Source organism: Caretta caretta, chromosome 10 (assembly GCF_965140235.1).
Source record: "Caretta caretta isolate rCarCar2 chromosome 10, rCarCar1.hap1, whole genome shotgun sequence".
NCBI classification, from domain to species: Eukaryota; Metazoa; Chordata; order Testudines; family Cheloniidae; genus Caretta; species Caretta caretta.
The window spans coordinates 35,087,507-35,112,388 of NC_134215.1; the positions used below are offsets into that span (position 1 = coordinate 35,087,507).

At 55.7% G+C, this 24,882-nt stretch overlaps 1 protein-coding gene across 1 annotated transcript in view; it reads right to left on the bottom strand.

Annotated features, from left to right (window-relative positions):
• The window catches only part of SBK1 (SH3 domain binding kinase 1), an 87,461-nt gene extending 64,372 nt beyond the window's left edge, over positions 1-23,089 (bottom strand). Inside the window, exon 1 of the mRNA XM_048866917.2 lies at positions 22,692-23,089. Within this exon, the coding sequence (XP_048722874.1) occupies positions 22,692-22,753 (62 nt within the window). The 5' untranslated portion in view covers positions 22,754-23,089. The remainder of the gene's footprint in view (positions 1-22,691) is intronic.
• Positions 23,090-24,882: the final 1,793 nt, after the last annotated feature.

The following is a 24,882-nucleotide window of genomic DNA, read 5'->3' on the forward strand; positions in this document are numbered from 1 at the left end:
CCCAAACAGGTGATTCACGTGCCGCCCGTGCTTGACTCACATCAACTCAAACAGCAGAAGGATCCAATCCTGCGCTGTTCCTATGTAGGGAATGAGAGAAGAGCGGAAACATACAGCAGGCAAATGACTAGGCACCTCAAACAGAAGCAGACAAACGCGTAAACGTGCTTCCCCCTGCAGATCAAATGCTTGTTTCTGTTCCTATGTAGAGACAGACAAAATTGCAAGGCAGCTTGGGTTGGAGATATTCTCTGCACTTAAATATACACAAGATAAGGGCTTGTAAAATGACACGGGCCTTCCTTACTCTCTCCATGCTCAATCCTGCCCGAGGGAGCTACTAAAGCAATTTGAAGCAAAAAGACCCCCCTCCCCCCCACACATACACACAAAACCACCTTTCATAGAATCATAGAATATCAGGGTTGGAAGGGACCTGAGGAGGTCATCCAGTCCAACCCCCTGCTCACAGCAGGGCCAATCCCCAACTAAATCATCCCAGCCAGGGCTTTGTCAAGCCTGACCTTAAAAACCTCAAAGGAAGGAGATTCCACCATCTCCCTAGGTAACCCATTCCAGTGCTTCACCACCCTCCTAGTGAAACAGTGTTTCCTAATATCCAACCTAAACCTCTCCCACTGCAACTTGAGACCATTGCTCCTTGTTCTGTCATCTACCACCACTGAGAACAGCCGAGCTCCATCCTCTTTGGAACTGCCCTTCAGGTAGTTGAAGGCTGCTATCAAATCCCCCCTCATTCTTCTCTTCTGAAGACTAAGTCACCCCAGTTCCCTCAGCCTCTCCTCATAAGTCATGTGCCCCAGCCCCCTAATCATTTTCATTGTCCTCTGCTGGACTCTCTCCAATTTGTCCACATCCTTTCTGTAGTGGGGGGCCCAAAACTGGACGCAATACTCCAGATGTGGCCTCATCAGTGCCAAATAGAGGGGAATAATCACTTCCCGCGATCTGCTGGCAATGCTCCTACTAATGCAGCCCAATATGCCGTTAGCCTTCTTGGCAACAAGGGCACACTGCTGACTCATAGCCAGCTTCTCATCCACTGTAATCCCCAGGTCCTTTTCTGCAGAACTGCTGCTTGACCAGTCAGTCCCCAGCCTATAGCGGTGCATGAGATTCTTTGGTCCTAAGTGCAGGACTCTGCACTTGTCCTTGTTGAACCTCATCAGATTTCTTTCGGTCAAATACTCCAATTTGTCTAGGTCACTCTGGACCCTATCCCTACGCTCCAGTGTATCTACCTCTCCCCCCATCTTAGTGTCATCTGCAAACTTGCTGAGGGTGCAATTTATCCCATCATCCAGACCATTAATAAAGATGTTGAACAAGACCGACCCCTGGGCACTCTGGCTGCCAACTAGACATTGAGCCATTGATCACTACCCATTAAGCCCGACAATCTAGCCAGCTTTCTATCCACCTTATAGTCCATTCATCCAAATCATACTTTTTTAACTTGCTAGCAAGAATACTGTGGGAGACCATATCAAAAGCTTTCCTGAAGTCAAGTTATATCATGTCCATTGCCTTCCCCATATCCACAGAGCCAGTTATCTCATCATAGAAGGCAATCAGGTTGGTCAGGCATGACTTGCCCTTGGTGAATCCTTGTTGACTGTTTCTGATCGCCTTCCTCTTCTCCAAGTGCTTCAAAATGGTTTCCTTGAGGACCTGCTCTTAATCACTCCTACAAGACAATAAACTTTCTGCTGATAATCAACCTCTCAGCTCCCCTCCCAGCCACTGATTTGAATCAAGATCATCCTGTCTGCTACTTGGAAGGAAAACAATAACGTTCTGGAGAGCAAATTGAAAGAGCAGATCATTTTAGACCAGCACAGAGACATGCCAGACACCCCTAACTAGGAGGGAAGAGACCCACTTTTTTATTTTTTAGCCACATCTGTATAATTGTTCTCCCCTTCTGTGCTACCATAAGCCTCCTCCTCCGGTGTGTTTCAAGGGGGGGCTATGATCGGTTCACCAGATGTCCCACTTAAAGTGTTTAGCTGTTTCTAGATCAGGTCTGAGTAGCTGTGTGTACAAGCATGCTGGAAAAGGAGCTAGCCTTGAGGTGAAGGTACTAGAGTGGCCCTCAGGAAATCTAGATTTCATTTCCTGTTCTGCCCAGACTTGTTGTGTGACCTCGGGCAAGCTGTGATTCTCTGTGCCTTATCTCTACTCAGACTGTAAGCTCCCCAGGGCCTGCAGTGATCTTTACTAGGCATGTAGAGCATGGAGTACTAAGAGGCTTTGATCGTGGTTCATGTGATATTGGTCACAACAACAATAAGATCAGAGTAATTATAGCCCTAAACTCCTCCCCACAGAGGTCAGAAAAGCTTCTTTCTCCTGCACAGAGGATGACGAACAAAGCCAAGCATGTGCCTAGCCAGCTGCCCAGTGATCCTGCATCTACCAGGCTAATGGTTTGATGGATAGTGAATCCTCTGCACCTGCATCTCCAGCCCTTCTGGTGTCACTCCAGCTGGCTAACCCCTATGCTGAGTGACATGTTCCCCTCCTCACTCGTCAGAGACAAAGCCCTTGCAGGCTGCCTCTCCCAGGCACCAGAATCTTTCCAGGAAGTGGCTAATTCTTGGTTGCGGAACCAAGCAGTTTATTTAGAGCAATTAAACCGGAGCTCAGCCCTGACCAGCTTAGCAATTTCTCCCCTGAGCAGCTCTCATGCAGCAGCTGGGGCTGTCATCCTGCAAAACGAACTTCGCTATGGAGCAGGCATGTGGGTCATGCCTAGATTGAATAATAATAATAATAACACCACTTAACAGTCGCATAGAGCGCTCCATCTTCAAAGCACCTTACAAACATTAACTAATTAAGATCAAAGAGATGAAAGGGGCCTGATCATGAAGCCCGTGTTCTCACCAGAACTGTTTCAAACACATTTTCCACCTAACACAGTTTGAGGCTGCACCTAAACCATTTTATAAAACCCAGACTCTAGTACAGTCTCTCAGCAGTTTCAGCCAGGAGAGTTATTAATGAAACTTCCTACCCACAGTGTGTTAGCAATAGTGGTCCTAGCCGCTGATAGTTAGGGAGTGCACTAGCAAACAGGTGCTTGAAACTTTGATCAGGGTTCAAGACACGGTATGGACAGAACCTAAAGGCAGCTTGTTGGTCAGTTGGCACCTGTTGTAGTGACCTCAGCCTTGCTAATAACACAGGCAGTGCCCCGGGGACATGGAATGAGATAGATAGATAACCTTGGAGTGAATCTGTACCAAGGAATGTAGAAGGCATGTTACTCTTGGAATAAATCTATCCATCGTTCTAGTAATGTACGTAAAAACTGCCAGGTACATAACAGAATCCCTGGCTGAGGAATAGCTACCCCTTAAATGGATGGGGATGGGCACAGACCAGGAGTGGGGCATGCTGGGAAGGGAGCTGGCAGAGGCTGTACAAACTAAAACTGATTAGAGGGGAAACACATGGGAGAGAGAAGACCCCAAGGGAAAGTCCAGTAGGTGCCGTTAAGGCCCTTTGGCAGGTCTCTGTTAGCGGAACCAGGAACCCCAGTAGCCCCATAGATCTATTGCTCTATTCCAAAACTTAGACGGACAACTGGAACCTGTTGGAAATTTTCAATGGGAATTTCCCCTAGAGGTAAATGAGCCCAGACTTCAGAACTATGTGTAATGCCAGACATCAGCAGCAGGGATCAAACCTGGGACCCCTGGAGCTGAATGCATGAGCTATAAAAGATACGTCTATTAGCCAAGGCTGTAGCAGGCTCATCATTCTCCAGGGCAGGGATGGGAAAACTTTTTGGCCCAAGGGCCACATCTGGGAATAGAAATTGTATGGCGGGCCATGAATGCTCACAAAATTGGGGTTGGAGTGTGGGAGGGGGTGAGGGCTCTGGTTGGGAGTGCGGGCTCCAGGGTGGGGCCAGAAATGAAAAGTTCAGGGTGCGGGAGGGGGCTCTAGGATGGGGTCAGGGGGGTTAGGTGTGGAGGGGTGAGGGATCCGGCTGGGGATGAGGAGTTTGGGGTGTAGAAGGGCGCTCTGGGCTGGGACTGAGGGGTTTGGAGGGCAGGGGATGGTTCAAGGGTGCATCCACCAGGCAGTGCTTACCTCAAGCGGCTCCCGGAAGCAGCGGCACATCCCTTCTCCAGCTCTTACGCGGAGGTGCAGCCAAGTGGTTCTGCACGCTGCCCCGTCTGCAGGCACCGCCCCTGCAGCTCCTGTTGGCCATGGTTCCTGGCCAAGGGGAGCTTGGCGGCACTTGGGGCAGAGGCAGCATGCAGAGCGGAGCCCCCTAGCTGCCCCTATATGTAGGAGCTGGAGGGGGGCCATGCCACTGCTTCTGGGAGCCGCGTGGAGCAGCCTCTGACCCTGCTCCCCGGCTGAAGCACCGGAGCGGGGCAAGCCTCAGACCCCACTCCCCAGCGGAGTTTGCCCACCCCTGCTCCAGGGGACATAGCTGCCACTAGAGGGTGTCAGAGCACCACTCTGAGCAAGCCTGGGATTACACGTTACCCGTAGAACCCACTGGCCAGTGTGTCATGCATCCCACTCTCTGCTGGATCCGTAGAGGTTGTGAGTATATCACAGGTCCCAGCGCTTCAGGGCAAGCAGACTAGCAGATTCAGCTCTGGAGGTGCCTGGTGCCAGCAGAGATGGCAGCCATCACACCCGGCCTTTTGTAACGGTCCCTACCACTCACCGGCCTTTCCTTCTCTGGTACTTCCTCTCTGAGGATCTCAAAGCACTTTGCCAACCTGCAGTAACCTCCTAGCCTCCCTGGGATGTGAGTGTCCTTCCCCCATTTTGCTGACAGGGGAATCGAGATGGGAAAGGGGCTTGGTTTCCAGGGGTGCTGAGCACCCTAAATCTGTCAGAGTTCACGAGCACTGCAGGGTCTTGCCCCACTGCAAAGCAGGCGCCAGGTGACTTGCCCTCACCCAGGGAGTCCTCAGCAGCCCCGGGAATGGAAGTTAGGAGCCCAGCCCCTGCTCTGAGCACCAGGCACTCCCCCTGCCAGGGTGCTTCTGGGATGGAATCTGTGCTCGGGTGGAGTCGTACACTTTTCCGCCAGTGGTGGCCCCTGATTTGCTGCACTGGGCGGGAGGTGCTTGCTGAGCGTTGCAGGCTGCCCAGCTCCAGTTGAACAATCCCCCTGCGCTAGGGTGGCCAACAGCTCCTTACAAGGGACGTCTCTTATGTCTTCATCTCTATACAGGAAGATTGGGAGTGGCTGTGTGCTGCAGAAAGCACCAAAAAATAGCCCTGGCAAGCATAGGTGAGTCCGGCTTATTGGTATTAATACTAATAATGATGAAAATAATAACAATATCAGGGGAGAGGTGGAGCAGGAATGCTAAGGAAACAGTTTCTGAAATACAGTGTTGGCAACCCTCCCTGCCCAGCATACAGCCTAATCGAGCAGGAGAGTGACTGGATGTCAGCCCAACCTGCTCCACCCACTCAGATGATGGGGGCTTTCCTTTGCTCCACATCCTGTGTCCTGGGACATCAGAGCCAGCTGCCCCCTTCTGGCCCTGCTCACATCAGATCTAGCTACCTCCTCTCCTCAGCACTTCTAAGGCACCTGTTGGAGATGTTCTCTGGCCTGTGTTCTCCAGGCTTAGACTAGACTGACCCTTCTGGCCTTGGAATCTATGAATCACCATGTCTCCTGGCATGCCCCCGCTAAGGCTGACTCATTATCACCTGCCTCCCTGCCCTCCTTATCCCTGGCCTCAGCACTGCTGAGCCAGGATGCAAATCCTGAGTCACTCACTCGCCCTCCAAAGCATGGCTGTGTCCCATGGACAGTGCCACTGACCTCCAGCAGGAAGCCATGTTCCCTGGGGGATTAGTGGAGCCTTGTATATAAGGGCCTAACTCCAAATCCCATCTTGCAGCTGTTTATGCCCCTTCAGTAGAAACCAGTCTGGCCTGTCTCGGTGCTGGAGTCTCAAACCACCCACCACTGCATCTCCTGGGATGTGACTGCATGTGGGCTGAGGGCATCCCCCTGGCCAGGATACCACTGAGCTGGTTTGCTCTGCTATTCCGGCTATTACTCTCCCTGGTTCTCTGCCTCCCGCTCACAGAAAGCAGCAGCAGGTGATCAGTCTGCAGCATGGGAGCAGCTTACAGATGACAGCTCAGCCCTGCCAGTAGCTGGCCGCAGAGCTGAGTTTGTAGGTACTGTTGGGGATGGCAGACTGGAGCACAGCCAGGTCATGCTGCAGCATGGATCCACACCTGAGCTCACTGTTCCCCAGCTGCGGGAGGGGGGAGCTGAGAAAGGCCCGCAAAACGCTTCAGTGATCCAACCCCAAACAGACAATGGGCCCTTTGCAGAATTCCACCAACTCTCCCCATCTCTACCAGGGTGCCCCGCCCCCCGCCTCAGTACCCTTTCCATCACACAAAAAGGCAGCCCATCTCCAAGGGCTAAAGGGAAATGGTTGGTTGGTTTTTTTAGTGCAACAACGCACTAACCTGCATGTTTCAAGGGAGAACAAGCTGAGCTGGCTTGATGGGTAGTAATGATGTAAGGCAGGGTGGCTCAGTGCATGGGACATGGGGCTAGGCGGCTGGAGAGTCACAGATCTGGGTTCTCTACCTGGCCCTGCCACAGCCTCACTATGTGACCTTGGGAAAGTCATGCAGCCTCTCTGTGCCTCAGTTTCCCCTTCAATACAATGGGAACGAGGATTCTCACCTTTGCAAAGTGCTGTGATGGTTACAGATGAATGGTGCCATGCCAGTGCTGCGGGTTACTGTTAATTCATCCTCTTGCCTCAGGGTATAGACTGATCCTGGCTGAAGTCAGGAAGAAACAGCCACCCACCCACCTATGGTATACTGTATAGTTATGGGGGGGAGGGTTATGCCTTCCTCTGAAGAGTCATTGGCCTAAATGGACATTGGCCTTTTTTTGCTGAGGCAGCCTATGGGCTAGCTGGACCCTGGTCCAGCCGCATTAGCAGCATGAGAACATTAATAGCTCCTAATCCTGAGGTAGCAGATCAGATCCAAAACCTTACTGCACAGTGACATGTGACATGACCTTCAGTTCCAAATGATGGCCAGGAAGCTCCAGTTCAGCCACTCACTTGGAATGGCCCTGTTGTTACCAGCTACACATGTCGCAGCCCTGACCCCAAGCCAGGCACCCTGCACGGCCAGCCCATCCAGTCTGCCCTCAGAGCCCCAAAGCTCTGTGGGCTGAACGGGACAGAGCCTCTAGGGGGCACACGGGGAGAGAACCCAGACCTCCTGAAAGTGTGTCTGTGGAGCCTCCAGACTCCACCAGAACAGCCACATGCAGCTGCCAGTCACTTTTTCAGGTTTAAACCTCTTCATTAGGCATGAAAATAACTGCTGAGCTCAACCACTTTTTCGGGGGGGGATCCATTTGCTGGGATGTTAAAGGGTTAAACTAGCCCCTTTCCCCAGTGTTTGTGCCTGCTGCTTACCCTTGCGAGAGCCCCCTCTAGCTCCCAAATGCCCTTGTGTTAACTCTTCAGATGCCAGGTCACTTTACAACTGAACAGAATCTCGCGGACAGGCTAGTTCCAGAACAGGATTAGAGAGTGAAGGAAGGGCCAGATCCCGACATGCTTACACCTCTCCAGTGGCATCTTACTCAACAGTGAGCCCCATTGTTTTCTATTACACTACCCCTGGAGTCAAGGGCTCCGTACCTTGTTGGCAGAAACCGGTCCAAAGGAAGAGAACCCCCAGCAGCCAAAGGATAAAACAAGTTAGATGTGTTACAATTCCACAGGCCACAATACTGACCGTTACAGCCCCCAACTCGTCTGGGAGAGAACATGGTGTCTGGAGAGCTTGTCAGGTGGGGGATTGCTGGGCCTCCAGGGAGACATTTGTCTGCATGTGCCATGCACCGCCAGCCTAGAGGTCACTGCTCTGTGAAGAGCTTGGAGAGAGCTGGAGGGGCAATCACCATTTAGAGAGCAGATGTATCTGCCGGGACAGTGCATGTGCAAAATGTGGGACATTCAAACTGCCCCACCCCTGCCATGCACAGGCAGCCCCACCAGGACAGCTCCTAACACCAGAGGGAAGAAGCATCAGATGCCAGCACAGAGGGTTGCTCTGGGAATGGAGAACACCCTGTCCCCGCTGGTCCGGCAGGAAGAGCTTTTGCCTTCCTCACCCCCTGCCAGCACCTGATATGAGCTGGCTCCTCCTGGTGAGCTGGGGAACCTACTGACCCTTCCCCAATGAGAGGGTAGACGAGGTGCCTTCAGTAAAGCAACATATGCTCGGCTCCCACACAAGTAACTTTTCCTATTGTGGGAATTTGAGGTTGAAGCGCCCTCTGGTGCTCATTCTGCATCCTGCCGCGCAGCAGTGTGGCCTTGTGCTCCCTGCCTGCCCAGTCAGCGCTCCTGGTGCCTGCAGCCAAAAGCCAGCATGTTGTTTGCTGTACGTTTGGCAGTTATGGAAAGTTTGGCTCTTGGGTCACTGAGCGACAGCTCAGGAAAGCCAGGCCTAGCGCAGGCAGGTGACAGGAAAGCTTCATCCTCCCTGGATACCCAAGCACAGAGCTCTGCCAGGGCTCCCGCCAACTCCAGCCCTGCCCCTCTCCAGCTCTGCATTGCCCCTGGGTCAGGGCTTGCAGCACTTCCCACAGTAGGCTTTGCTGCGTGTGGGGGAGAGCACTAGCCAGAGAATATCCAGGCCCCACTCCCCTGGGCTGGGGAGGATCTCAGCATTCCTGCCTCCTAGCTCAGGTTAAAGGCTCTGGCAACCCCCACAGGCACATGCATGGGTCCTAATTCACCCCAGTCCCAGAGGAGTCATGGAGGGTTCCCAGGGCAAAGGGCGGGGCCTTACCCCTGATCAGAGGCTCATGGGCTCCCCATAGCTCTGAAGAAAGGGTGAGATCTGCATGCCCACAACCCTCCATCAGCCAGTTCAGCCTTAGACCAAGGGGCTTAACCCTCTGTGACAGGGGCTGTCCTACAGGAGGTTGGCAGGCAGGGAAGGAAGGGGGTTCATTGGCATATGGGGTTGCAGTTTGTGGCACCGGAATGACCCACTGTGACCCAGTCCTGCGGTCAGAGCTCTGCACATGGAAGGCTCCCCCACCTCATGTGACAGAGGCTCTTGGGTCAGACTGAGCCAGGACTGGCTGGTTCCAAATGTGATGCGGCCATGGGGTGGTGATAGGGAACAAGCCCATCTTGGCCTACCTGTAGTAATTGACTGCCTAGGTGGCTGCTTGGCAGCTAATTGACTAATGAGCTCCTGAGCCTGATAAAAAGCTGCCTTAGCTCAGGTGAGGGAGGGTACTCCTTGAGAGACAGGTTACTCCAGCCACTGGGACTTACCTGTCTGGTGCAAAGCATATAGCCCTGAGGAGCTGCTGAATGTGGGAGCAGAAGCTGAACTGAACCCTGATATGGACCCTGGAGGGGCTGGGATTCAAGGGTCTGAAGAAGAGGTGCTTAGATTCTATCTGGGAGTTAATAAATCAGAGCCCCACAAAAGGGGGTCCCTGCTTGAAATACTTGGCTCTGAATAAGTCACTGAGGGAAATGCAACTTTAGGGTCACCAGGGGGTGGGTGTGAGGATGGTGCCCTATTACTGGACTCCTGCAGCTCTGCCTGTCTGAGGCTGTGGCTATACTAGGGAGGCTCTCCCTCCATAGCACTGGAGCATAGATGGAGCCTGCACTGACAGAAGGGCTATCCTGTGGGCTAGGAACCTCCCTGTGCAACAATAGTTAATTCAACAGAAGCATTCTTCCATTGCCATGGCTGTGCGTAAGCTGGGGGTCAGACTAACAGCGGGGCAGGGAGGTTGTTTCACACCCCTGGCTGATGTAGCTGTGCTGTCCTAACTTGTCAGTGTAGACTAAACCTGAGTCTGCAGGCAGCCTGAAATGATAGCTCTAAGAGAGTGCTGAGCTGCTCCTGTTCAGCTCAATGGGGTGTTCACCCTGAGGTCTCATGCTGATAGCCCTGTTAACTGTTTTAGTGCTGATCCTTTTAACAGGAACCCCCAGCTATTCCTGGAGTGTGGGCAGAGCTGTGAGCAGGCACTGCAGATGGTGAGTCACCTGGTCCTGGAGGCTCTGTTACAGGATCTGAGAGAATAGCTGCTTAACTTAGTTTCAAGCCCCATTAACAAGTGGTTTTATTTCAACAGAGGTGGCAAGCATCACTTCACAGCCCAGAAATAGCCAGGCACTTGCACCTTCTGAGCTGCAGGGCCCAGAGGGGAGGGAATGCCTCTGCTCTCTGCCAGACCCAGCTACTGCTGCTTGGGCCATATTCCTCTACTAGCGTCTTCCCCTCCCTTTAAGCCTCTCACCCCAGGACTATGTCCTGAATCCCCTTTGTTCCCACTCCACAGCTTGCTTCCTTAGCTCCACCAGTGCCCCCTGGTGGGGGAGAAGAGACAGGACTTCTCTGGGATGACTAATGAGGACTTGTTAGTGGTGCTGCAGGACACAGACAGACCTTGTGGTTCTCACGGTAATTATCTCCACCAGCTGGGGTCTAGCCTGGACTGGGTTGCTTACTACACTGCATGGTTCACCAGCCCCAATCCTCTCCCATTCCTGGCTGTGGGCTTTTGTGCTGTGATCTCCCTAACTCAGCATGCCCAGTGCCACCTTTCACCCTGCTTCTGCAACATCTATTCTAGTCAAAACAACTCCACTGCCCTCTAACCAGTCTGTGCACAGGGCTTGGTGTGCTCAGCTATCCAGGGCAGAGAGCTTGTCTGTCCAGGCCTAGGACCTGGTCTTCCTGATTTGTAGCCTACTGTGTGAGCTGCTGGATCACCCGCGGACAGGCCATAGGAATAGCCCCACTGCATAGAGAGGGTTGGTCACTCAGTGACTTGCACCCTTAGCTGGAAGGCCATCCATCCCCAGTCGCTGTGGGCTTCCTTGCAGCTGGCCTTGGAAACACAATCACCATCCCTTTACAAGGGAGGAGCCAGGACTAAACCGAGTGGGATGCCCGCCCCTAAATCTTCTGCTAGGACTGGACATGCAACCTCCCATGCCTGCTGAGTAGACAGCCAAGCCCACCCGTGATGGTGCAGGACAAGGCATGTGCGCGTGCGTCTAATTGAACACCCAGGCATGACAGGTGGCAGTGGCCTGTGTGAAGCTAATCTCCGCCTTTGGCCTGCCTGTAGACACCTGTAATCCCCAGATAGGGGATTATCTCACGTGAGAGCGACACTGCGAAGAGCAAGGAGGGGAGAGAAATATCTTCTGTGCCTGGGCCATTCCTGTGGGGATCTCGGCCTGATCCCAACAGGGATTCTATGGGTCCGACTGCAGCAGCACCCTCACCTGCCAGTGAGCTCCATTAAACCGCAGAACCGTCAGCGTTTAGGACACTTATCCTGGGAAGGACACAGCCCCAGGGAACATGCTGTCGGGAGCAACCTAATGCACCAGATAATCCCTGGACGGGGCCTTGTTGCTCTCCATTTCACCAGGCATCACAGTGGCAACCTGGGTCCTCTTCAAACTTATTCTCTCTGGCTGCCCCATGGAAAGGACTTAACTAAAAGCTGCAGCATGGCTGCAGAGCTGGGATGGCAGCATAGATGGCACTGGGGGACGAGCACGGAGAAGGAGCCACTTCAGTGCCATTAAAAACCCAGTCAAGGCCCCAGTGATGGGGCCAGAATGGTAACGGGCTAAAGGGGGGTTAAATAAGAGACAGTGTAAGGACCGTTCTCCTGCCTCTGCTAAATGTGAAGGGGACTCCCCTCTTCTTTGGCTGGAGCCAGTGGGGCTACAGAGCCTTTTGTCTCCAGGCGACTAGTACAACTCTAGCCCAGGCCAGTAGCGGCTGAAAGCCATTTACATATGACAGCTGATCCTGGCCTCGGTGGTGGCTTTACTCCAGGTCTCGGGGGACCCATGTCCAGGTCAGAGTTCGCACTGTTAGCCCCCTTGCTAGCAGTCTCTGCAGAGAAAGGCCACAGCAGTGCTGGCCTTGGAAATGGAAGGCCCGAGGCATGGCGGAGTGAAAGCTCATGCTGAGGTGGCCTGTGTTATGAATAATTGGAGGCCACGAGGCTGAAGAGCTGCCCATTGCCTGTGTCTTACTGGAATTAAACATGTATGGGAAACGAACAGCATGAGGCCTCTAGAAAGGCACCAGGCGTGAGAACATAGGTGCTGACTTATTCAGAGCCCGCAGGGTGCTCCTCCCGACTCTGACCCAGCCCCCACTCCACCCCTTCTTCCAACCCCCCACTCTACCCTGCCTCTTCCCATCCCTGCCCTGCCCCGACTCCACCCCTTTCTCCAAGCCCCCACCCTGCCTCTTCCTGTCCCTGCTCCTCCCTCTCCCCGCAGTGCCCCCTGCACGACACTGAACAGCTGGTCACGATGGCTGCAAGGTGCTGGGAGGGAGGGAGAGGAGCTGATCAGCAGCGCTGGGGGGAGGAATTGATGGGCGGGGCTGCCAGCAGAAGGGACGTGCTGTGGGACAGCTGGCTGCCGGTCGGTGCTGAGCACCCACTTTTTTTTTCCATGGGTGCTCCAGCCCCGGAGCACCACAAAGTTGGCGCCTCTGAGTGAGAGAGCATGGAGAAAGAGAAATGAAAGATAGGAGGCAACAGATGACATTCGCTGAGCACAATAATCCAGGCCACCCCCTCCCCATAGGGAGGATCCTGGGCTCCTAAGCCCTTCAGAGCACACGCTATGTTAGCTGTCACTGCTCCATGGAAGCAGGGTGTCCTCTCCTCCCCAAGCTCAGAACACCAAACCCATGTTCCTTGCGGCCAGGGCCAGGCTCAGAGCATCCAAGCTGGTCGGTTAACCATGCAATCCAAGTCCAAGGGGCAGCAGCCAGCCAGGTAAGAGTGTCTGGTCCAGGCTTGTCCCAGGATGCAGCTAGGGTTGCCAACTCTGACTGAAGCTATTCTGAGAGATTTTTTTTTTCGAGCGTGATGTAATGTCATTTTCTTAAAATATCCTCTGAAAGTCTTCCGGATTGCTTTCAATAGTCACCGGGAGATTGCTGCCAATTCCAGGAGACTCCAGGCCAATCCTGGAGGATTGGCAACACTAGATGCAGCAAGGATCAGAGGCAGGCCTGAACCTCAGAGCTCAACCCCAGATCCCACAAGGGTGCTGGGATCCATGTGTCTATAATCGGCCCTCCTGACTGCCCTCCCTTATGAAGTACCTGCCTCCCTCTAGAGTGACGCCACCTGCCCTGTCCTACGCAAACAGCCACCCGGCTGTTTATTCCTGGGCAGGACTGTCATCACAAACACTGACTCTCAGAGCTCAAACCACCCAAAAATGGGATTGACGCGAAAGGAACGAATCCCACAGCTTCCTGAGCTGGGCTGAGTCCTGCAGTGGGGTCTTGGCAGGTTAGCGGAAGGCAGACTGGCTGCAGCAGATCGAAGCCCGGGGCTGGCGAACGACACGTGGGCAGAACACGAGGCCAGCTGTAAATAAGGTACAGTCGAAGCGCCAAGATTCTGTTGTTGTTTTTATAAATAAGGCACAAATCTGCTGGGAGATGACGCGATGTTGGGTGAGCTCAAGCACCCAGCCCAACGGCACCGAGACAGCTGTAAATAATGCAGTGGGGAAGGGGGCGAGGAAGAGACTCGTAATTACCACGCTGTCAAAAGCAAACAGAGTTAATGGGGCCAACCGCAGAGCTGGGTTGCTCCCAGATGCCTATCGATAACGGGGGCTCTGAGCATCCTTAAGAGCACTGGGGACGGAGTGAGCTGGAAAGTAAACACCCAGTCAATAACGCTGCTTCCCAGGGAGTCTGGACTGCAGGTGGGGGCTAGGAGAGAAGGACGTGGATACAGACCCCCACAAGAGCTCTGTTCACGGGGTCCTCCCATTCCTGTTAATGCTTAGGAGGAAGACACACAAAAGAGCAAGCCCAACAGCAAACGGTACCCGGGAAGAGCATGGGTGGGGTGGCACGCAGAGTGAGACATTGCTCAGCACGCAGCTGGCGCTGTCTGTAACGACTAGGGTGACCATATCGCAAGAATAAAATATTGGGGGACACGGGGGGGCAGCCACAGGCTCACAGCCCCCACTGGAGCCTGTGGCTGCCATCGGGGAGTGCACAGTCCTAGGAAGCCGCAGGTTGGGGGTGCACGGCCCCAGCCCCTGCCACAAACCGTGGGGCAGGGGTGCACGGCCCCAGCCCCTGCCACAAACCGTGGGGCAGGGACACGCAGCCCCAGGGGCAGCCCCAGGGGCAGCCCCACCACAAGCTGCGGGTCGGTCAGGGACGCACGGTCCAGGCTCTGGCCCCCACCACAAGCTGCAGGTCAGTCAGGGGTGCACGCCCGCGCCTGCAGCTCCCAGCTGCAGTCCCACCGCAAGCCGCCCGCCACAAACCGGAGGTCGGTTGAGGGTGCGTGGCCCCAACCACAAGCCGCAGAGCGGGCGGGGGTGCACTGCCCTGGCTCTGGCCCCTGCTCCAAGGGAGGGTCTCAGGGCTGGGGCATGGGATTGGGGTGCTGACTCTGGGAGGGAGTTTGGGTGTGGGAGGGGGCTCAGGGCTGGGGTTTGGGGAATGGGAGAGGGTGCGGGCTCTGGGCGGGGCTTACCTCAGGCGGCTCCCCAGAAATGATGACAGCTCCCTCTGGGTCCTAGGCGGAGGTGCAGCCAGGCGCCTGTCCGTGCAGCTCCCATTGGCCACAGTTCCCAGCCAATGGGAGCTGTGGAGCAGGCACTCATGGCAGGGTCAGCACACAGAGCCCCCCTGGTCGTCCCTGTGCCTAGGACCCAGAGGGAGCTGTCACCACTTCTGGGGAGCTAGGTTGGGAGCCTATCAGCCCTGTGCCAACCAGATGCCTGGCAAGCAACCCTACAATATCAGGACAAATGGTGTCCTGATCGTACACCGGTCGGGACGCGGGACAAACAGTTAAATATCAGGACAGTCCCAATTTTATCAGGACGTCTGGTCACCCTAGTGCAAAGACACCTGAAACCCAGCTTAACCAGCCACTGGGGAATCGCCAGGTGGTCTAGAGCCGGGGCAGCAGCAAGGGGTGAGCCCAGGAGTGTGATTCTGAGGCTGCTCTGACTAATGCCAGGAACCAGACTGATCTCCATGTAGCCCCAGAATCCAGAGTCACAAAGGAAGCACCCTGTGGTCCCTGAGCCACATTGAGTGCAGCTGTACTGCAGTTCAGAATTGGGTCCTTCACTGGGTGTGGTTTACTGGGTGAGCAGGGAACTCCTAATTCCTGGCTTTGCTGGACAACCTTTGCCAGGTCACACCCCCGCTCAGTGCCTCAGTTTCCCCATCTGTACTCTGGGGATAATGATACCAACTCTCCTTGCAGAAGGCTAAAGGAGTGAGTCCCTAAAGCACGTTGAGACCCTCAGAGGAAAGTCAGCTCCTGTCTGGATGTGACTTGGGGAAGGTTGGTCCCCCCACCCTGGGACTGGCTGCCCTGCTTTCCCATTCAGCCTGTACTGTTCAAATGCTGCTTGGCTTGGCTGCTCCCTGCTTCCATTCCATCTGCCTGTTGAAATTTAAAGCATTGCCAGGTACAGGAGGTGATCCCAGTGCCAACCTGGAATAATCAGTCATTACATTCTGGGAAGGCAGCCAGCTCAGGCTCGCTGACTCCATGCTCAGCTGCTCTGTTCTCCCAGCCTCTTCCATCTTCACCTCCTTTAAAGAAGCTGTAACTTCCCTGGGAGGACTTGCCACTCTCCCAGGGTCCTAGGGAGGATGCTAGGTGCAAGGAGTGTGCAGTGAGCCACTTACAGTCCGGCCAGTCTTGGGAGAATACCCGGAACTGCAGGCTCAAAGGATCATATGGGATGGGCGCAAGGCCCTCCTTACAGTGAAACCAGGGGGTGCTTAGAGGAAGATGGGGGGCTGTTTGGGAAGGCAGCTGTTGGCTGAGTGGGGAAGGCTGGTATAGCGGGTCACTTGGCAAGTTGGCTGAGCGGGATGCTGGGATACAGAGAACAGGATGGGGGCTTCCCGTGTGATGAGCCCACCACTGTTGCGTGAGCTGGCACCTGTGCCCTTTACCGCAAAGCCACTAAACTCTCAGTGTCTAGGCAGGGTTATTGTGTGCCAGCAGTGTGTGAAGCGCTAATGGATAGTGGGCACGCAAGGGCAAGAGGCCCTGGGCACCCCTAACCCTAACAGCGTGGTCTGGTGGGTACTGCAGGGGACTTATACTGCACTCATCGCCATAGTATGTGGGAGACAGGATGCCTGGGTTCTATTCCTGGCTCAGCCACTGACCTGATATGTGAGCTCAGGTGGGTCCCATTCCCCTGTCTGTGCCTCTAGGGTGCAAGGGCCAGATTCTGTGTTGTACATCACAGCAGGTGTGGGACAGGGGAGGGCTGTGTGTCACCTTTATGCCTCCCTAATTCTGGGCTGCTCTGTTGGCTGATAGAGCCCCGGATGTAAGTTAGAGCAGCCTGCTCTAGAGAATGGCAGCTGCCTTCTCCAACCAGTCCCCAACACGCCCTGGCCCTGCCCTTCCACCTAGCCCATGGGATGAGCAGAGGGGAGGGATGGATTGATAGATGACATAGGGTTGCCTACATTGTCCCTATCCGGTAGGAATTCCCTGGGGGGCACTGTAGATCTTTTCATACAGGAGCCTTAGTCGGGGGCCAGGATCTTGCCCAGCTACACTGAACACATGCCTGGGAGGAGGATTGATGAAAGGCTGAGATATCCTCGGGGCTCCTTGGTGGAAGGGGCAGCCATGGGGATTTTCAAAAGACCACCGATTGTGATTAATTTCACACATCCCTCCCCAAGAATGAAGCCTCCTCCGCAGCTTGGCTCCAACACCCAACCCCAGGGAGCCTCACAGTCTGCTGGCCCTGGAACACCCAGAGCAGGCATGGTATGCAAGCAGACACGCCTCCTTCTCATGCCACCAGAGCCCTGGCGGGCACGGGGCTTGTACATTACTCCCCCCACCCCCGCCAAGCACACACCCAGCTCGCATGATTGGAGCAGAGGGGATAGGGCTGCAGGCAGGCTCGTGTACCAATGCGCAGCTGGCCGGTCTAATTTTAGGCCTTGTGACCTTGAGGGAAGTGATGCCTGTTCTGCTGAGTGTGGCATTGTGGCAGCTGAGGTGGTGAGAAGCGCTGGCTGCTGAGACTCTGAGATGGGCCTGAAAATAGCTAAGCCCAGCTCAGCTCAGCCAGCGGTTCCTCGCTGCCTGCTAGGGACTGATGCCTTGCCAGGCTCCTCCCATGGCCCGATTCCTCTGTGCACACCTCATGGGCCGCAATGCTGGGCTCCAAGCCTGGAGTCTTGGGCCTGCTCTGAGTAGCCAGGCCAGGGCAGGGGAAGAATCTACCCCAATCCAGAGGCAGGGCCACTCCACAGGCCCCTGTGCACTCCACACATCCTCCCTGTGCTGGTAGTCGGGATGGGCAAGATTCCCCAGCCCTGCCTTGTCTGTTTCTGTGTCTGACCCTTTTCCAGTGTTGCAGCTGTTGCTGAGTGTGAATCCCCAGGCAGGGCTGGGCATCTCAGCTTGGAGCCGCTGGAGAAGGGCAGACGTTTCTTTACATCCCCTGCTGTCTAAAGGGCCCAACAAATCCCTTGACAGTGGTGCCCTCGGGGAGCTTTCAGAAACTCTCCATCAGTTCTTTGCGCCCAGCAGATGGGCCAGGGAGAGCAGCACGAAGGTGGCTGCAGTTGCCTGCTGGAGGAAAGACGCTGGACCCAAGGCTGCAGCGGAGAGCGCGTGACCCTTCCACTCGCCTGCATCACAGAGCTCAGCATTTCTCCTGGCGCCTCATCAGAAACAAGCAAGCAGCCCAGACTCAGCCCTGCCACTGCTGTGCCCTTTCCTGCATGGGCTGGCAGGGAGCTAGCTGCCCTCAGCTTAGCCCCATCGAGCCCCAGCACCAGAGCCAAGTGACCTTCCCCGATTATCATGCAGCGATGCTCTTCCAGACTCCGATCTCCCAGGCCCAGGGCATGTCATGGTGGTGAAAGGTGCTGGGTTGATAGGCAGGGGGCTGCAGCTCAGGAGTGAGGCGCATTGGCAGAGTGGAGTGTGGGGAGGGCAGGCCTAGAGAAGCCAGGGGCTGCTGGTCAGGATCGAGGGGCATTGGCAGAGAGGGGTGGAGGTGGGGGAAAGTGCTGATTCATGCCAGTGCCAATAGCTCCCCAACATTAAGGGCACAAAGTCTCCTCCTTAGTCTTGGGGGGGCAGGGAGGGAGGAATGACAGCCAAGAGCCTGAGGAAATAGAGCAGCAAAGTGATGAAAATAAAGGAATGCAGCCCCCCACCCCATGCATACTGGTAAGGGGCCAATGTCACTCAAAGGACTCAAAAAGATTGGAGCTGCCCTGCCCCCCACCCCACCCCACCCCACTCCCAGGTAGAAGTGAGCCCTTGGTTCAGTGACTGTCCCCTCCGCAGACCCTTGTGGGGAGGAGCAGGCATGCTGGGGCTGGGGGGAGTTAAAGGGAAATGGCAGGCTGTAGGCCAGCTCCCATGGTGGGGGGAGGGAAGGATGCCCCCACCCCACGTACACCTGGTCCTGCTCAGCTCCCGGCAGCCAGTGAGTCCTGCTGCCTGGGAGGAACAGCTTGGGGAAGACATATGCTTGCATTCGCACCTCGCATTCCCGCCATCTGGTTCGCTAATTCAGGGACTGGGGAGCTGGGGCACGTGGCTTGGCTGCCAGTTGGGAGGGGAGAACAATTCTCAAAGCAATGGAATGGAAAGTACAAGGGAGGGGAACTCCAGAGCCTCTGGCAAAGGGATACCCCCAAGCCAAGCGCCTGCTCACAGGGAGCTCCCCAGCCTGTGACTAGCTTTCTGCAAGGCCAGGAAGCCATGGGAGTTCACCGCATACCTACCCCAGGGTCTATCTGGAGCAGCCTCACTCACTCTGGGTTAACAGCGGTGTCACAGAGAGCAGAACTGGGTTCTGGCCGGAAAGTCAGGTGTGCTCTTTCCTTCTGCCCCTCCACTCTCCATTTATCACCTCCTTAATGCAAACAGGGCCAGATTCTGATCTCATTACCACAGGAATCGACACAGAGTAATTCCTCAGATTGCGATGTGGGCAGGGGATCAGACTATGCCCCACGGGGTGGCAAAGCAACTGGGGATGGAAAGGGAAAGCTGTGGGCAGTGACCCTTGGCAGGGGAGGGGAAGGTAACCCTAGGGTGGGGAGGGAGCCACGGGTGCCTGCACTTTGATCTGTGAATGCACAGCCAGGAATCTATTTCCCCATCTTCTCCCGGCCGCTGCGGGAGCCTTGCATTGGAAGTGGGTGCATGCAGAGACCAGGCTGGGCTTGCTAACAAGGGCACTGCTCTGCGGGGGACCTGTACATGGAGGGTTTATTACTGTCTCTTCATCATGTCAGCTCCTGTTGCCGAGGCATCAAAGCATCCAGAGCCAGGGGATGGGGAAGCATGGGACAACTGGGGCTGGTGGGAAAGCCAGGACTTGGGAGACCAGGGGCCAGTTCCTGGCTCTGCCAGACTTCCTGCCTGACCTTGGCCACGTCACTTAGGACTCAGTCACGCTGGCGTAGATTGGGAGAGGCTCTGGGGAGGTTAATGGCACTCCATTGGCTGGAGAGGAGAAGCACAGCCCCAGTCTCTCAGTGGCGCAGGTCTCCACGTGAAATGGGAATAACAACCCCTCCTTTTGGCCCCCTCCGTTTGGCTTGTCTGTTGAGATTGTAAGGGCAGGGCAGTGACTCTACTGCAGTGTGGCCCTGATCTCAGCTGGAGCCCTGGGTACTGCTGGAATATGACAACGAACAGCAGCCATCATCCAGCAGTGCAGTCTCTGTCCCGGCGGGAGCGGAGGGGGAGGAGCAGAGGGGGTACAATCTACAGCTAATTCACTCCAGACCCCCCAAAGCTGTGGCCAGCCCTCTCCAGATCCCGCACAATGGGCCCAGCATGCACCCTGTGGAGAAGCTGGGTGGGGCCTGGAGCTGCCCAGGGAGAGGGGTTACTCCATTTGCTGTAGCTTTGCCGTGTACCTGTGCCAGGGGGTGCTACCTCCAGCAGGGGCTGTGCAGTCTTTGTGATGGCTCAGCCTGGTACATGCTGGGTCCCCAAGCTGGAGGGGGGAAGGGGCTGGGGCCAGGGTCTGAGCCTCCAGGTCCCACGCTGAAGTCAGTGTGCACTGTGGGCACTCGGCGCGTCTGAAAACCAGGGGCCTTGCATAGGCATTGAAAATTGGTGTCTCAATAATTAGAGGCCACCTATGAACATGCAGCATCACCCGCAGGATAACACCTCTGTGCCCGACATCCCTGTCGCCCGCTGATTGGGCCCCACAGCACAAGGCCTGATGGGCAGGTCACCTGTAAGCCCTAACAATCCGAGTAGGCAATGGACCGGGCAGGACCTTATTCCTCCTCCCAGCCGCAGAGCAGTATGGTGCCGACTAGCCCTGCTTCCCTCAGCACCAGCTGGCCATATCGCTGGGCTGCCCTTCCCTGCTCCTCCAGGCTGGCATGAATCCTGGGGCCCTGCCTGTAGGGGGCACTGCTTCCCTGGGCTGGGGAGTTTCCCATGGCAGTATTGACATGGGCCAGGTTCTGCTCTCAGGTCCAGCTGTGTGTGTTGAAGGATCCCCGCTCCCTAGTGCTGCAGCCTGGGGACCCCTTGCACACAGAGTGGGGCCTGCTGGAGCACAGTGCGTGCAGGTGTGGAACAGAGGTCCTGACACTGACCTCCTGCAGAGGTAGGATGCAAACTGCTACCCATTCTGCTGCTTGGTGCTTTATCTTCGCCACCTGGAGCTGGGATCTCCTCCCCTCTTCCCAGCTATGGAGGGCGGGGCCTTCTCAGCCCTTAGATGAGAGACCTTGGTGGAAAGTCTAGGGGCATCAGAAGGGCTGTGGATTCCTGCACCTGAATCAGTACCGATCCAGTACCTATGGGGCACTGTGGGTAAGACGGGAAACTCCAGCCTCAGTCACATGCAATGGTTAAGGGTCCCGTGGTGCTTTTCACAAGGGAAGAGAGGGTTAACCTGGCCCAATTCTAACTGGGATTGATTACACTCCGCCGCCCTAAAAGGCAAGTGCAAATGATTATGGTCTCTTTACTTCCTGTCCCAGCTGGCTGTGCTCTGTGAAACTTCTGCTGCTGCATCCCAGCTCGGAGGAAGCTGCATTTCACCCATCTCCTACCAAGCTCCACCTGCCCCCAGATAAACCCACAGGGAGCAACCTCCCCACCTGGAGAAACCAAGACTGGAGCTGTCTGGAATACACTTAGCCTGGCAGATAACATGCATCCACAGTGCCTGGGAAACACGTTCTGACTTCTGCTATGCCAGCAAGCCAGCACCACAGACCTAGTCATTCCCCCAGTAACCCTCCCGACCACATCTGAGGCCAGGACCTTCCAGGACACCCATAGCAGGCTGGAGAATGGCATAGGAGCCTGAGCAGACAATGCCATGTGCATCTCTGGCAGAGGAGGCAGGGCTGAAGCCAGGCTGCAGCGCAGAAGAGCAGAGTTTGCAGGAGTTGCCCCCAGGGAAAAGGCACCTCCCAAACAAGGTGGCAAGTGACTATGGGCTTCAGTGTGGAGGAAGGGTGAGGCGGGGGAACACTGGGTTGGGTCTAATCAACAGGCGGGCACAGTCACCCCTGCAAAGGTTCCATGCAAGACTGCTGGGACCTGCATGGAGGAGAAGGGGCTGACCAGAGGTCAGAGCCCCTCCCCTGGTTTCAGGTCTGTCTGCCTGGGCACTGTGAATGGCAGGAGAAGCTGATATAGTTCTGGGTTAAGGAGAGGGTTGGCTCAGCCCCTCTGAATACCCAGGTGCCACTTTTGCCAAGGACGCTCCAGGATCAGGCTGTGAACAGGGATCACCGTCACAGCTTCAGGAAGGTGTTGACATGCACAGGAACAGGGACACTCGCTGATACTTGTTGCATTAGATAAATTTCACATAGGACCGGCTCAGTCTGCCACACCCAGAGCTGGGCTCCTGTTCCAACATCTGACCCTATGTGCAGCTCAGACGTGCATGCTTGCAAGGAGACATGTAGATAGACACATGAGCGTCGAGACAGAGATGTGCCTGTCCACAAACTCACTCCCACATGCCTGAACATGAGTGCTCCCCAGATGTACACACGTGCACCCCCAGACAGCCTGGGAAGGGCACACCCAGAGAGAGAGACACACACCTAGGCAGTTCTGTACAAACAGCCTGGAAGTGCACACACACACAGATGTTCACCCACACACACTCTGACATGCCCTCACACAGACGTGTGTACACACACACACGCATATCCCTTCTCTCCCCTATGCTGCAGGTTCCCCCATTCCAGCTGGAAAGATGCCCAGGTCCCAGCTGCACGAAGCCGCATCCTGAGAGAAGATGGGGCACTTGCTTGAGAGAAACTTTTGACAAAGTGAGGTTTATGGGCCCGTTCCAGGGCAACGCCCTGCGAGCTGGCCTTGCTGCCCCCGGGACACTCACGCATCCCCTCCCTAGATCAGCTGGGCAGTCCCATTGGCTTTCCCCACACGTAGGCCCACATTCCTCCTTCAGAGAATGCCCGGGAGCCCTTCTCTGCCCAAGCTCCGAGTGACTCAAAGCCCCAGCCCCTCGCTGGCCCTGGGTGCTGGGGAGGGAGGAAGGGAGAGCAGGCAGTACTGAACTGACCTGGTCAGTTGCAAGGGCTGTAGCTCCTCTTTCTGGAAGCAGACAAAGCAGAAGGTATCCATTTCCTCGCTCCCACAGCCAGTGCACCACAGCGGGGGCAGTTCCAGGCTTGTGTACGCTGCACAGGTGTTGGCATCCTCTTGCCCCTCACCAGTCTGCCCGGAGGCCAGTGAAGCCAGAGTCAGCAGGTCCTCGGTCTCCCGGACCAGTTGCCGGGAGGTGTCATCATGTGCTTTGTCTCCCAAATTACCCGTCGCTCCTTCTGCCAGGGAGAGGTCGCAGCTCTTCCTGCCCTGTGCCCTCTGAGGTGACCCCGTGCCCTCGGCCCGTCTGACTGGGAGCGCGCCTGGACAGCACGATCCCACCCAGCTGTTGTGACTCCTGTCCCACGCCGTCCTCACTCAGCAGCCAAAAGGGACCCTGCACTCTCGCTCCCATTGAGGGCCATCTTTGGGGCCACTGCTGTCGCACTCTCTCTGTGGGATGAGATGGGGCTGTCCCCTTAGGACTCTCTCCTCGGGCAGCTGGGGAAGGACAAGGAGGGCTCAGTCTGTAGCCTGAGGTGGAAGAGCCTGAGCTGAGGAGTTTGGGGAAGACGCATCAGCACAGAGACCCCACAACATCCCGCTGCTCCTCAAAGGCAGAAGTATGGGAGCATGGCCACCCATCTCCAGGGGCCGGTGCTGGATCTCATTCTGTGTCTGGATCCGTGGAGCTGCTGTCGCTGGTCCAGCATGGAGGGCGCCGGTGCCCAAAGGCAGATCCTCAGTGCCCAGCGCTCAGCCTCAGCTGGACTTTGCAGCACGACCTGCCCTTGGGAAAGTTTCCCCTTCCCTCAAATCTCTTCAGCAAACAGCATCAGCCGTGGCTCTCAGCGACTCCGTGGGGCGGGAGGGGAGCAGTGTGCATGGGGGAGTGGAACTCCTTGACAGCGTTTGGAGCTGGGGCTGGGGGAGCAGCCCGGCCCGGCGGGTACATGCGAGCTCGCACAAAGAAAAGTTCTGGCCCTGCCGAGACACAGCTCTGCGGGGCTTGTCTGGATGACAGAGCAGCCAGCTCGCTCTGACAGATAAACCAGTGTGCGGGTATTAATAGCTCCAGATTCATGCGGAAAGGTTAACTCTTTAGCTGCCAGCCCCAGCCCTTGCTCACACAGGAGATGATGGGCTGAGCAGCTACAGCCCCAGACTATTCCCCTTTGGCTTGACTTTGGGTGGTCAGAGCTGTCCCGCATCACAGGCCCACTGCATTGAGACAACTTCCTTCCCAATGCAGCCCACCTACGACTCCCCCAGCTGGATGGCTCTAGTTCCCCCCTCCCGATGATGTCCAGACCCCATACAGAGTTGAGCATCATAGACCCTCTGCCTGCCTTTGCCCTGGCTTCCCCCTGCTCTTACTCCAGCTGCTCTCCCTTTGCTAGAGTGTTGATAATCTCTCTCCTTTCTCCCTCTGTGCCAGCGAGCCAGCCCTTGTCATTGAGGGTGGTTGGGGCAAATCTGGAGACATTCAGGCTCAAACCGATTCCTTCTGGCATGGAGTCCCACCACCCAGAGCCCTTCTCCCCTGCACAGTGTCGCCCCAGGTTCTGTCTTCTGCAGAAGCTCTGTCTTCTGGAGAAGCCCTGCTGCGGGTGTCAGAACTGGAGAGCTGGTCTCTTAGGTACATGGACGCCAGTTCATCAGGGGTTCTAAGAATCAGCGCCAGGACCTTGGATTTCAGTATTAAATGGGGGACTCAGCTGGGGTGGACATTAATCTCATTTTCCTGCACTAGACATGCTCCCCCTCCTTTCTCTCCAATGCGGGTATGGCCGTGAGCTCATCTGACCTTGGGACAGCTCATGTGTGGGGCTAGCAGAGAGATTCACAGGATCAACTACACAGCTTACCACAAACTCCTGTGGAGGAAACTCAGCCTAGTCCCTGGCACAGAACAATCCCAGATCTCCCTGTTGGCCTCATCCTGTTGTAGAGGGCAGGCCCTGGACTAGCGTGCAGCTTCCTCCCACCCCAAGAGGCCACTAGAGTTAGGTGATGAAGGCAGGAGGGTCCACATTCCTGGAGGCCCAACCGAGAAGATGCACATGTCAGAGCTCCTTAGATCTTTCCTTGTGACACATGTGCCTTGATCTTACTGGGGTCCAAGACTCCAGTTCTACTTCTCCCAAGGATTGGGCATTTCAGGTGAG